At 42.2% G+C, this 12,193-nt stretch overlaps 1 protein-coding gene across 1 annotated transcript in view; it reads right to left on the bottom strand.

Annotated features, from left to right (window-relative positions):
* nfatc4 (nuclear factor of activated T cells 4) overlaps positions 1-9,836 on the bottom strand; it is a 28,436-nt gene extending 18,600 nt beyond the window's left edge. The window contains exons 1-2 of the mRNA XM_024281398.2: positions 9,091-9,836; positions 379-545 (exon numbers count right to left, since the gene is read on the bottom strand). Of these exons, the coding sequence (XP_024137166.1) occupies positions 379-545; positions 9,091-9,286 (363 nt within the window). The 5' untranslated portion in view covers positions 9,287-9,836. The remainder of the gene's footprint in view (positions 1-378; positions 546-9,090) is intronic.
* Between the last annotated feature and the right edge of the window lie 2,357 nt (positions 9,837-12,193).

Here is a 12,193-nt window from a genome sequence, read left to right as displayed (position 1 = left end):
TTTTTGCTATTGAAAAACTTTCTGATAAAATTATTTGTCATGCAAATCAGAAAATAAGACAACAAAAATATTGAAAGAAAAGTAAGAATGTGAGTGAGAGTACCTGAAAATATACTTTATTGTGGTATATTGTGATATTTATCGTTATTGTGATATAAAATAATTTATATTGCGATATACAATTTTTTCCATATCACCCAGCACTAGGGGATGCTCAGTCCAGTTCTTTTATACAGTCAGTGATCAGTCTTTTACTTTTTTAAGAACAAAGAGTAGCTCATTCAATCTCATATGTCCAAATACATTATATTTACATCATTTTCATCTAGTAAAAGTATAAATTTAGTGTATTGGTCTCGTTTTTGCTCATCATCGTACCTTGACAGAGCGTGCCGGCAGGCTCTCGTAGGTCCCGCTGAACTCTCTGATGGGGGCCCGGCGTGGAGGGGGGGAATGCATCCCTGCCCGCTGACTGGATGAGAGTGGCGGGCTGGGAATGCGGATGGACTGTCCTGCATGGGAGGCAGCAAGGTGGTTGTCTCTCACTGAAAAAAAAAACAAAAAAAACAGATGTGTTTTTGGGTGAACTTGAGGACATCCTGCATGCCTCATGTTCAAATGAAACCACCCAAAAAAATCTCTCTTTCTGCTAATATTTATTATATGATAAACACTTCCACGGAAAGCAATTTAAATTCCAAAAATACTGTAAAAACCTGTTCCTTTTACATCACATGTTGTGGGTGTTGGTGTGATTTCCAAATCATCTTGTATTTTCATAACCGCTGGATGAAAGCGCTGAGAACCTGGTGGGTTTCTTTTCCTCAAATGGCATGAGAAGAGTTCATTAAATAGTGATCAGACTATTGTAAACAGAATTCCTGGTCAAACAAAAATTCATTTTTTTAACATTATCATGCCTTTTTCATTTGTTTCCCATTAGTTTTCCTTGATTTAGAATAATTGTTGCCATATGGAAAAATAACATTCTGAACCTTTTTTTGTAAGAAAGCCAACAAGCTGTGGTTAGATTATTTGTTTCAATGCTGTAATCTGGAGATCAGTAAAGGGAGCTCAGTTTTGTAGGTTACCGTGTTGTTTTTTGCTTAAAGGAAAAAAATCCAAACAAAAGCTGGTTTTCAGGAGACTGCATTAAAAAATGAGAGGGATTTAGCTGTTGACACCTGATTTTCGCTGTTCCAGAGTCATGATTTAGAAGTAAAAATATAGCATTTCTTTTTAACTTGAGTCCAGCAGTGACTCAACACTCTTTAACTGGCTGGAGGAGGTTCACGTGCAAAGTTCCCTGATAAAGCGTAACAGGCAGGACACACCCGGACAGGTCATAGGGTCACATACAAAAGCAATCACACTCATTCAATTCTAAGGGCTAATTAATTTAGCAACCAATAACACAGATCTTTTAAAAGGTGGTGGAAACTGCAATGAGGAAACAGCACTAACCACCAAATGCTTCTATTCAAACTCCCAGATGCCGTCAAGCTGAAGAAGGAGTCCTATCAGGCCTGGTTGGCTTGTGGGACTCCAGAGGCAGCTGACTGGTATCGGCAGTCTGAGCGAGCTGCGGCCTGGTCTGTGTTGGAGGCAAAAACTTGGTCCTGGGAGGAGTTTGGTGAGGCCATGGAGAAGGACTATCGGTTGGCCTCAAAGAGATTCTGGCAAACCATCCGGCGACTCAGGAGGGGAAAGCAGTTTTCTGCAGGCACCGTTTTCGGTGCAGGTGGGGATCTGCTGACCTCAACTGGGGACATTGTTGGGCGGTGGAAGGAATACTTTGAGGATCTCCTCAACCCTGCTGACACGCCTTCCGTTGAGGAAGCAGAGGCTGAGGACACTGGGGTGGAACTGTCCATCACCCAAGCTGAGGTCACTGAGGTAGTCAAAGAGCTCCTCGGTGGCAAGGCTCCGGGGGTGGATGAGGTTCGCCCTGAGTACCTCAAGTCTCTGGATGGTGTTGGAGTGTCTTGGCTGACACGTCTCTGCAGCATTGCGTGGCAGACAGGAACCGTACCGCCGGACTGGCAGACTGGGGTGGTGGTTCCCCTTTTCAAGAAGGGGGACCGGAGGGTGTGTTCCAACTACCGGAGAATCACACTCCTCAGCCTTCCTGGAAAAGTCTATGCCAGGGTACTGGAGAGGAGAGTCCGTCCGAGTCGAACCTCAGATCCAAGAACAACAGTGCGGTTTCCGTCCTGGTCGTGGAACAGTGGACCAGCTCTACACCCTCTCCAGAGTGCTGGAGGGTTTGTGGGAGTTCGCTCATCCAGTCCATCTGTGTTTTGTGGATTTGGAGAAGGCGTTCGACCGCGTTCCCCGTGGTGTCCTGTGGAAGGTGCTCTGGGAGTATGGGGTCCGGGGAGCCTTACTCAGGGCTGTCCGGTCTCTGTATGACCAGAGCAGGAGCTTGGTTCGCATGGCCGGCAGTAAGTCAGACCTGTTCCCGGTGCAATCACCGGTTCTGTTCATAGTCTTTATGGACAGAATTTCTAGGCACAGCCAGGGGCCGGAGGGGATCTGGTTTGGGGACCACAGGATTTCCTCTGCTCTTTGCAGATGATGTTGTTCTGTTGGCTTCATCGAACCAGGACCTCCAGCATGCATTGGAGCGGTTTGCAGCCGAGTGTGAAGCATCTGGGATGAGGGTCAGCACCGCTAAGTCTGAGGCCATGGTTCTTGACCGGAGAAAGGTAGTTTGCCCTCTCTCGGTGGGTGGAGTGCTCCTGCCTCAGGTGGAGGAGTTTAAATATCTTGGGGTCTTGTTCACAAGTTAGGGAAGATCGGAGCGTGAGATCGACAGGCGGATTGGAGAGGTGTCCCTCGTTATACTGGTACTGGTCCGTTGTGGTGAAAAGAGAGCTGAGCCAGAAAGCAAAGCTCACGATTTATTGGTCGATCTTCGTCCCATTACTCACCTATGGTCATGAGCTCTGGGTCATGACCGAAAGAACGAGATCCCGACTACAAGCAGCTGAAATGACTTTTCTCCGGAAGGTGGTTGGGCGCTCCCTTAGATATAGGGTGAGAAGCTCAGTCACCCGGAGAGAGCTCGGAGTAGAGCCGCTTCTCCTCCGCATCGAGAGGAGCCAGTTGAGGTGGCATCTGATCCGGATGCCTCCTGGACGCCTCCCTGGTGAGGTGTTCCAGGCATGTCCCACTGGGCAGAGGCCCCGGGGAAGACCCAGGACATGCTGGAGGGACTAAGTTTCTCGGCTGGCCTGGGAACACCTCGGGGTCCCCCAGAAGAGCTGGAGGAAGTGGCCGGGGAGAGGGAAGTCTGGGTATCTTTGCTTTGACTGCTGCCCCCGCGACCCGGTCCCGGATAAAGCGGAAGAAGATGGATGGATGGATGTGTTTTCCTACTTACAAACTTGACACTTTTTGTGCAATTTAAAAAAGGTTTCTCATTTGCAACAATTCAGTTATGTTACGTAAAAATATTGAAAGAAAAGTAAGAATGCGAGTGAGAATACCTGAAAATATACTTTATTGTGGTATATTGTGATATTTGTTGTTATTATGATATAAAATAATTTATATCGCGATATACAATTTTTTCCATATCACCCAGCACTAAGGGATGCTCAGTCCAGTTCTTTTATACAGTCAGTGATCAGAATGGAGCGGAGCAGGAAGCTTCTCTGTAACACTCTTATACTGACACCTCTCCGGGAACCCTTCGGGACTCTGCGCTGTGTTTATGATGTTATGATGAGGGGAAGTGCCAACCGGAGAGAAAAGCATCAGAAACAATGGTTGGTTTAGGGATTGCAGTCGAGACGAGGACCAGGGGAAACAAGGCGGGCATTAATTTTCTTTCCTGAGGTACGGTGACCCTTTCAAAGACGTAACAAACGTTCTGAAATCAAAATGGCGCTCAGAACGGACTTTGCCCGGGGGTATGGTATCTCCTTCAGGTCAAAAAGTGCCACTGCAGTCAAAATCAAAAGGCAATAGCACCATCTAGTGGCCATAACTTTCAACTGTGCTACATCTACATCACAAATATGCTCTTTTACAAATGCCATTTTTTTATCTGCTCCGGATTCAAGTACTCAGAAATGCTATTTTAATTTGCATTGTCTTTATTTATGTCCTCCATCATCTGGAAAAATGCTACAGGAACATTTTAAAAACACAAAAAAGACAATTTTCATCAGAGTGGGTCTTTGAACTTATTTTATTAATTCACAGTCTAAATCCCCCTGAACCTATGAGATAAAGCAAAAAAGGCCCCTTTCCCCTTTGCTGTGAGGCATGATGAAGAAACTTTTCAAAAGTGGAGCTCAGCTTCACTTAACACAAACATAATTATAGGTTTTGGATAAAAAAACTAGTTAATAAAAACTGTCTGGCAAGGTGAAGCACATTTGAAGTTTTAAAGAAATGAAGCATTTATGCTATCACTTAAAGAAATGTAAAAACATGAACAAAGGAGCAGATATGCATCAGTCTACAAAGGACTGCTGAATGTTTGAACCATGTCAGACTACACACCAACACAGAGAGTAATTATCCAAAAAAGGAGGGAACGTGGAGCAGCAGAACCTCCCTGAACCAAACAACAAGAGAGTCCTTTTAGTTTGATGGACAGAAAGTCACGGAGATTTTAAGAAGAGACGCAACTCATAAAGAAAACGGCGAGACTCTTTAGTTATGATTTAACAAAACGAAAGTTTTAAAAATGCATCCATAGAGAAATGAAGGACAAACACACTACTGACCAACAGAGCACAATTACACTAATAACAAAACTTTATGTCTTATTGCTTATGTCTTTTAACACTCTACCAGAAACCCTGAAAAACAACGAAATGGCATCAACTGATAGGCTTAAAGTTCCACTCTGATCATCTTTTGATCTACTGTAAAAGCACTCAGTGGTCTTTTAGTTAAAGTCTCTGGGACAGTTTCTGTCGAGCGGCAGGAATTCATTAAATTCACCTCTGAGTTGTGGGGAGGAGAGCATTTCCAAATACCCATACTTGAAAACTCTCTCTGTTTAGACGCTCTCCTTACAGCCCCTCACACCCCCACCCTAGTATTATCAGTGCAACAAAAATGGGGAGCAATATCAGAGAAATCAGGCGTACAGTTTGGATCCAGATTCCAGCTCAGATGAGGAAAACAAAGACGTTCATGGATCTATTTGTCTGACAGTGGATGAATGGGATGGAGCAGAACAGGGAGACTGTGACCCACCGACTGCAGCTTCTACATTTATTTATATAATCGAATCTTTATTTTACTAAGGAGATCAGCTGAGAACACTTCCTCATTTACAAAGATGCCACAAGCTTTTTCCAACAGAATTTCTTCATCTGCTCCTGATTCAAGACAATTGGAAAGAAAAACTCAGAGAGGCAACTTTTCTGTCCTCCATCATCAGATAAATGCCACAAGAACATATTAAAGACACCATTTTAATCTAAAAAACCACAATACTCCCAGCAGCCAATAGTACATATTATTCTTTAGATCCAAAGGTCGAAGGTGACTCTGGTAAATTCATGGGCCTGGTTCAAGTCCCAGAATGAAAAAAACTGATGCTCAAAGTGTTCTAAGTGAGACCAAAATCAGCTAAACAAGCTCAGGTTGACCTCTGGTTGCATTGAAAGCCTCCAGGTGTGAAGCAGAATGAGGTGTCCTTGAAAAGATCCGCACACTCAGAAGGTCTCCGCTGTGCAAATACAAATAAAACTTCCAGCAACTACTTTCATTCACTCAGATCTTTTTTGGTTTGTACAAAATGTCCCAACCTCAGTCTACACAGGCCTGAGTTTAACACTTGTACGCTGGAGGAGTCCGTGTGCTCAGAGACACAATAGAAGTGTAACTGATGTTATTTCATCAACACACTCAATAAGACAAAGGCGTTTTCATCAGAAAATATATTAGTTTTAGTCAAGTTTCGATCCTAATTTTAGGGAATTCAACCATTTTCAACAAGAAACTGAACAAAAAGAAGTGGAAGCACATGCATGCAAGACCAAATCTGACTATTTCCACTAATTTGTGCATATTTATCTTCTCTGAGTCTGCTGTCAAGTTTTGAATAAAATTATAACCAGATCCTGGAGACCCAAACCTCATCACAGCAAGAAGCACACACTGAGATGCCAATATTTATGGTAACAAAGAAGTGTTTTTTACAACACAAAGTTCTTAACTTTACCCAGAAACCTCAGGACACAACCCCTCCAGACCACATCATTTCCCCTGTGCTGCGAGCCCGCCGCCACACCACGCCAAACAGAAGTTCTTCTGGAACAACAGAGGTTTCATCTGATCTCTGCTGCTTCGCACTAGTAGTGAAACCATGCACGCAAACCTTTGGGGCAACGCACAACACAAACCACGAACAAATTACGAGTGGGGGTAAAAAATCTCCTCAACTGTTTCCTGGCAAAAAAATATTTCCAAGTGATTAAAGCTGCAGAGCTGAAACAACTCCACCAATTTCTTTTTTTTGCATTAAACAATGCTGTGGATGTGTGTGAGCAGGCCAGTGGAGGACTTTATGAGCCCTGAAAGCTTACCAAACACTTATTGAACACAATAAAAAGCTAATCCAGAGTCCAACAAACGGCCTGAATCGACCTCAGAATTAAAGGAAAGAAGAGTGATGCCTGCTCTGCCCGAGCCTCACGAGAGGATGAAAGATCAACCCGACAAATGAAATATTTTAAAATCTTTAAAATTAGGCATTAAAATAAGCTAAACTATGAACTACCAGTACTACAAAGACCGTCAGATTCTTCCTTTCTTTCCTTTGCAGACTTTAAGTTTTTGCAGTGACTGCACATTTGTTTGACCACATCTGACCACATCTTCTGACTTTTGTGAGTTTACATAACCAGGAAAAAGACTCATTATTACAACTATAAAACTTGAAACTCTACACACAGTCATGTGTTTTTATTGTTACCAGAGCAACTGTTTGAAAGTGAAATAAGGCACCGCTTTACAAAAAAAATTTTGATTCTGCTGTGTAGAAAGATTTTTTGTTCCTTATAACTACAATGATCCAAAGCGTTGTCATGGCAACAGAGCAAATGCAATACATAACTTTTCTTATGATTTATACAGAATAAAACATTTTTAAAAAATCGGTCATGAAAGTTTGTAAATTACACTATAAGAAATTATAGGAGAAAAACTTTTTTTAACTGCAAAACACCATTTAAAGAAAAAAACTTAATAAAGAAATGTATGTCATGAAAGTTTGTCAACTACACAAAATAAACTATAACAGTAAAATTGTTATACTTCAAGTTTAACAATATACTTCAGGTTTACTCCAAGAAAACTTTTAAAGAAAGATGTTTACCCCTTCAGAACTACAATGATCCAAAAGTGTTGCTATGGCAACAGAGCAAATGGCATCCCTAAGCATTATTGTAGTAGATACCAAAATTTAAAAAAAATTGTCTGTTAACTATAAAAAATAAACCATAACAGTTAAAAAGTAGTTTCTACTCCAAGACAACTTCTAAAGAAAGACTTTATCCATTCAGAATGACAATAATCCAAAGCGTTGTCATGGCAGCAGAGAAAAAATGCCATCCATAACTTCACTAATAAATAATTCAAGATAAAACATTTGAACAATCTGTCATGAAAGTTTGTCAACAATACAAAATAAACTACAACAGTTAAACTGTATAAAGAGGCTAAAAAACTTTTAAATAAAAAAATTTGCCCATGCAGAACTACAACGATCCAAAGCGTTACCGTGGCAACAGCTCAAATGCCATCTATAACCACACAGAAGAAAAAAAATCTGTCATTAAAGTTTGTCAACTACACAAATTAAACTAAAATAGTAAAAAATGTTTAATTACTCCAAGAAAACTTAAAAAATGTTTTACACCTTCAGAACTACAATGATATAAAGTGTTGCCGTGGCAACAGAGCAAATGCCATCCATAACCTTTATTGTAGTAGATAAAAAAAATTGGAAAAAATTGTCATGATAGTTTAACTACAAAAAATAAACCAAAAGAGTAAAAAAATATTTTTTACTCAAAGACATCTACCCCTTCAGAACTACAATGATCCAAAGTGTTGCTGTGGCAACAGAGCAAATGCCATCCATCACCTTTAATTTAATGAAAAGAATATATAGAGATTTAAAAAGCTCAGGGACATATTGACCAATAAATACTAATTGTGGACAAGTCTTTAGGACATCCTGTCGGAACATGCCTTGTGTTTTATTAAGCCCAACCAGTATTTTTACATTTTCCCCTTTTAAATCCCTGTATCATCAAATTGATCTTTGTTGATCGTTCAGTTTCTTAAACTTTAAAGAAGAAAACAGGGTGTCAATTTTTTCCACACCTGCAATCAAACTAAGAGTAAAAAATAGTTTTTTAAAGTGTTAGATGAAAGTTGAAAAGCAGCCAGCCACATAATAAAACAATGAATTTCCATTTTGTTAAGGATTTTTGGAGATCGTGAAGAGTGCTGAACACGTGATACAAATGGATACAGTTTGGACAGCTGGAGACAGAAATCTGAAAGGTCACCAAAGACCACCTGCCATGATGTTTAGAAACACTGAAATGTTTCTCATCTAAGGGAAGTCTTCTGTGGCAGTGAGGCTTTCATGGCATCACAGGACAGTGCCAGCATGCGCAATTGCGCATGCTGGCACTGTCCTGTGATGCCATGAAAGCCAGCATGCGAAAACCCAATAGGTGCGCGTTTGTGTCAGCGCTGGGGTCAGAAACGATGGAGGGAGGCGTGTTTTTGGGTGATGCGTTCAGTGCACACGGAGCTGGGGTTCCTTCCCAGATGGCAGCTGTTAGCTTTGCTCACACGCACAGCTGATTAGAAACACATTGAGTCTGCGGCTGCACGCACGCATGCCCGAGCGCACACGTGCAAACAAGAATACAGTAAGAAATGCACGCAGACGCATACCACAGTCAGAACAAACACACAAGGAAAACTCAAATCCGGAAACAGGCACGCAAACAACTTCAAACGCGCAGCTCGCACGCAACGATCCCGCGGGTTCGTGGAGGTGACCTGGAGGGCCATTTCCACTACTTTTTTAGGACTAACCCAGACTGCTGATGGTGCTGGAGGAGTCCAGCTGCAGCAGCGCGGTGTCGCTCTCCTCGCCGGCAGCGGCGCTCTCCGGCTCGGCTGCGCGCGCGGGGGATGACCCCTGGCTGCGCCGCTGCGGCGGATCCTCCTCAAAGACCAGCTTGAACTCAAACTCTCCTTCCTCCCATCCCGAGCCCGGCGCGGCCCCCATCGCCCCCGGCAGCGAGGACGGGACTCACAAACAGCAATCCACTCTGATCTCCTCGCAGGCGGACGCAGCGATGGTTGAGTCCTCGGTGCGCAAAAAGGAGGAAAAATGGAAAGTTTGACCCAACTTCTGTTCTTCTTCTTGTCTGCGTTCTCCTAGCTAAAGCAGAGAATTTCCTCTTTTTAAGGTTATCAGATCACTTGACACAGTTTCTTCACGGATTCCTAGCGGTCCACATCAAACCTTTGCGCAGGAGAAACTCTCCAAACAGCTCCAAAAGCTCCAAAAAGAGTGCGTCTCGTGTTCTGGTTCCTTGGGTTTCTGCATAGCTCCTGCTTCTTTTCCTGCCCGGTTCAACACAGGGAGAAGGGGGGAAAGTTTATCAAATATTTTTCCCGTCCTTTACCCTTAATTGCCCATGGGTGGGTTTCCCATCTTCGGTTGGTCGGCTCCCTCTTCCCTATAGGACCATAAACGCGTCAGTCAAGAATCCCCCCACCCGCCCAACCTTCAGCCTCCATCTCCTCTGCCCCCTCTGGGCTCACTCCAAAAGTTTCTTTATGAGCCACATTCACACCATCAAATGTGGTTCTCTCCACGGTTGTTTCTGATCACTTTTCTGAAGTTTTTCGGGACTAAAATGTTATTAATTTCAAAGTGGAATTATTATTTCACATCTACTGTAAAACTTACAGACTTGCACCAAGAATGCAATGTGACAGGGTCTATTTCCTGTGCCCCCCTCCTTCCTTTGGCTGTCATTCTCCTCGCTCCGCCCCTTCTTCTTCTTCTTCCCCCCTTTCCTCAATCCCCTCCTTCTTCTTCCTCTCAACCAAAGATCTGTTTCTCATTATCCTCTGCAGTCTGCTCTCTGTCTGAGTCAGGAGACGAAAAACTTAAATAAACACACTCACCCCGCGCCCCCCTCCCCTCTTTTCTGTCCTCTGGTTCTCACAATCATTAGGGGCCTGGTATAGTGGCGTGGAGGGGCATGGGGGCCTGTCCTGCTCTGTCATCCTCCCGGGTTGGTGTGGGCAGGCCTGTTGGGCTGATCTCATGATGCTGCAGTGTGATTAGGGAGAGGGAAAAGCGCTACCAACGGGGCAAGAATTTCTAAAGCCCTCAGGAGGATTTGTTAGGCCCTGTAAACTACCACCAACACGGAATCCCCAAAGTATACAAATGCACCAGAATATGGCGGTGGTTCTTGCTAAGAAAAATAATGAAAGGATGGCCACAGAGGGGGCTGGTTATGTTTTGATAAAGTTTGCTTTTGATACAAGCTCCGTTCAGTAATTTAAACAAAGTGACGGATCATCAGCCGGCTGCATTTAGGGCGTAAATAAACCAGTGGTAGCTGCAGACAGGAAGTGCTTTAGTTTTTGGATTTTGACTCAAGATTCACAAATATGTTTAGGTTAACTGTTAACACGATCATTCCAGTAGATTTTGAAGGAGAAAAGCGGCGTACGCCGCTTTTCTCCTTCAAAATCTACTGGAATGATCGTGTTAACAGCTGAAAAGTTACAACGGAAGTTATGACATAATAGTGTCTCTGAATTTGGACATCACTTCCGCTCACAAATACCCCTACAAATGGAGGGTTAGGGAAGAATTCGGATTGGGCCTTACTCTGCATCCCACTCACAACTCAGAGGTGAATATCTAATGAACTCCTGCCGCTCTGCAGAACTTATGTCCTAGAAAATGACACGTTTTGTGTCTAAAAACATCCTAATCACAATTAAAAGACTACTAGAAACATTTTTTGATAGATTTAAGGATGATCAGAGTGGGACTTTGAGTAACTGACATTTTCTGTCTAAATGTAGCTGATCTTTTCTTATGGATTTGTACAAATTCTGACCAGACATGAAAACAAAAAGTCTCAGAGGGAAACATTGTAGTGTACAAACCCTTTCCAAAACATTAGAAAATCAGGAAAAATCACTTCTATAATTCCACTCAAAATACGTATATTTTCATAAAATATAAATTCAGGGTCCACTGTTTAATTGATGTCAAATATTAGTTTATTTTTACATAAAATGGGGTTCCAGCTCATAAAACACACGAAAACGGGACTTTAGAAAATTAGAAAACTGTGGAAAAATCTCAATTTACTTCTTTTTTGTAAAAAGATAAAGACAGAAATTCTGATTACATCAAATTAATCAAAATTATGAATTTTCAAACTGATATGTCCATCTTCAATACTTGATTGGGATTATTTTGAATTAATAACTGCCTGGACTGGCTGTGGCTTTGATGGAAGTTTGGAAAGATTTTCTTGATGTTTTGTGGTCATTTTCCTCTCGATTATATCCCATACATTTTCAGTGGAATTAAGGTGTGGAGTTGGATGGTCACGCTCTATGATCATCAAACCAGGTTCTGGTGCTTCTGGTGGTGGTATGGGTAGAGGCCAGGTCCTGCTGGAAGATGAAACCTGCATCTCCATTCAAACCCTTAGCAGAAAGAACCACAAAGTCCTCTATATTCTATGAAATGTAATGTTTTGAATGGAATTGTGGGAATAAAACACTTTTGATCAAATATTTTGGAAGGGGTCTGCACACATTTATATTTGCATTTGATTTTTTTCATCACACAAGAAGTATGTTTGTTTTCCAGTCAGCTGTTGTCTTGTTTTCTGTAGTTTACGTTGGAGCTTCTCTTCTTCCTTTTCCTCAGCATGACTTTAGATTGTTATATTTATTCTTGCTATGTTTTTCTGATATCTTAAATCGCTGTATGACTGCTATTGACTGATTTTCCATTCTCTTGTGGCTGAAATGTCCTGATTCATTCATCTTTAAGGAAGTCCCCGTCTGTTTTTGTCTTCTGTTAAGATCCCATGATGTGTTTTTTTCCAGATGTCTCATCTGACTGATGTCAATCAACATGGCA

Source organism: Oryzias melastigma, linkage group LG17 (assembly GCF_002922805.2).
Source record: "Oryzias melastigma strain HK-1 linkage group LG17, ASM292280v2, whole genome shotgun sequence".
In the NCBI taxonomy this organism is placed as follows: Eukaryota; Metazoa; Chordata; class Actinopteri; order Beloniformes; family Adrianichthyidae; genus Oryzias; species Oryzias melastigma.
This window is presented reverse-complemented; position numbering and strand designations above follow the sequence as displayed.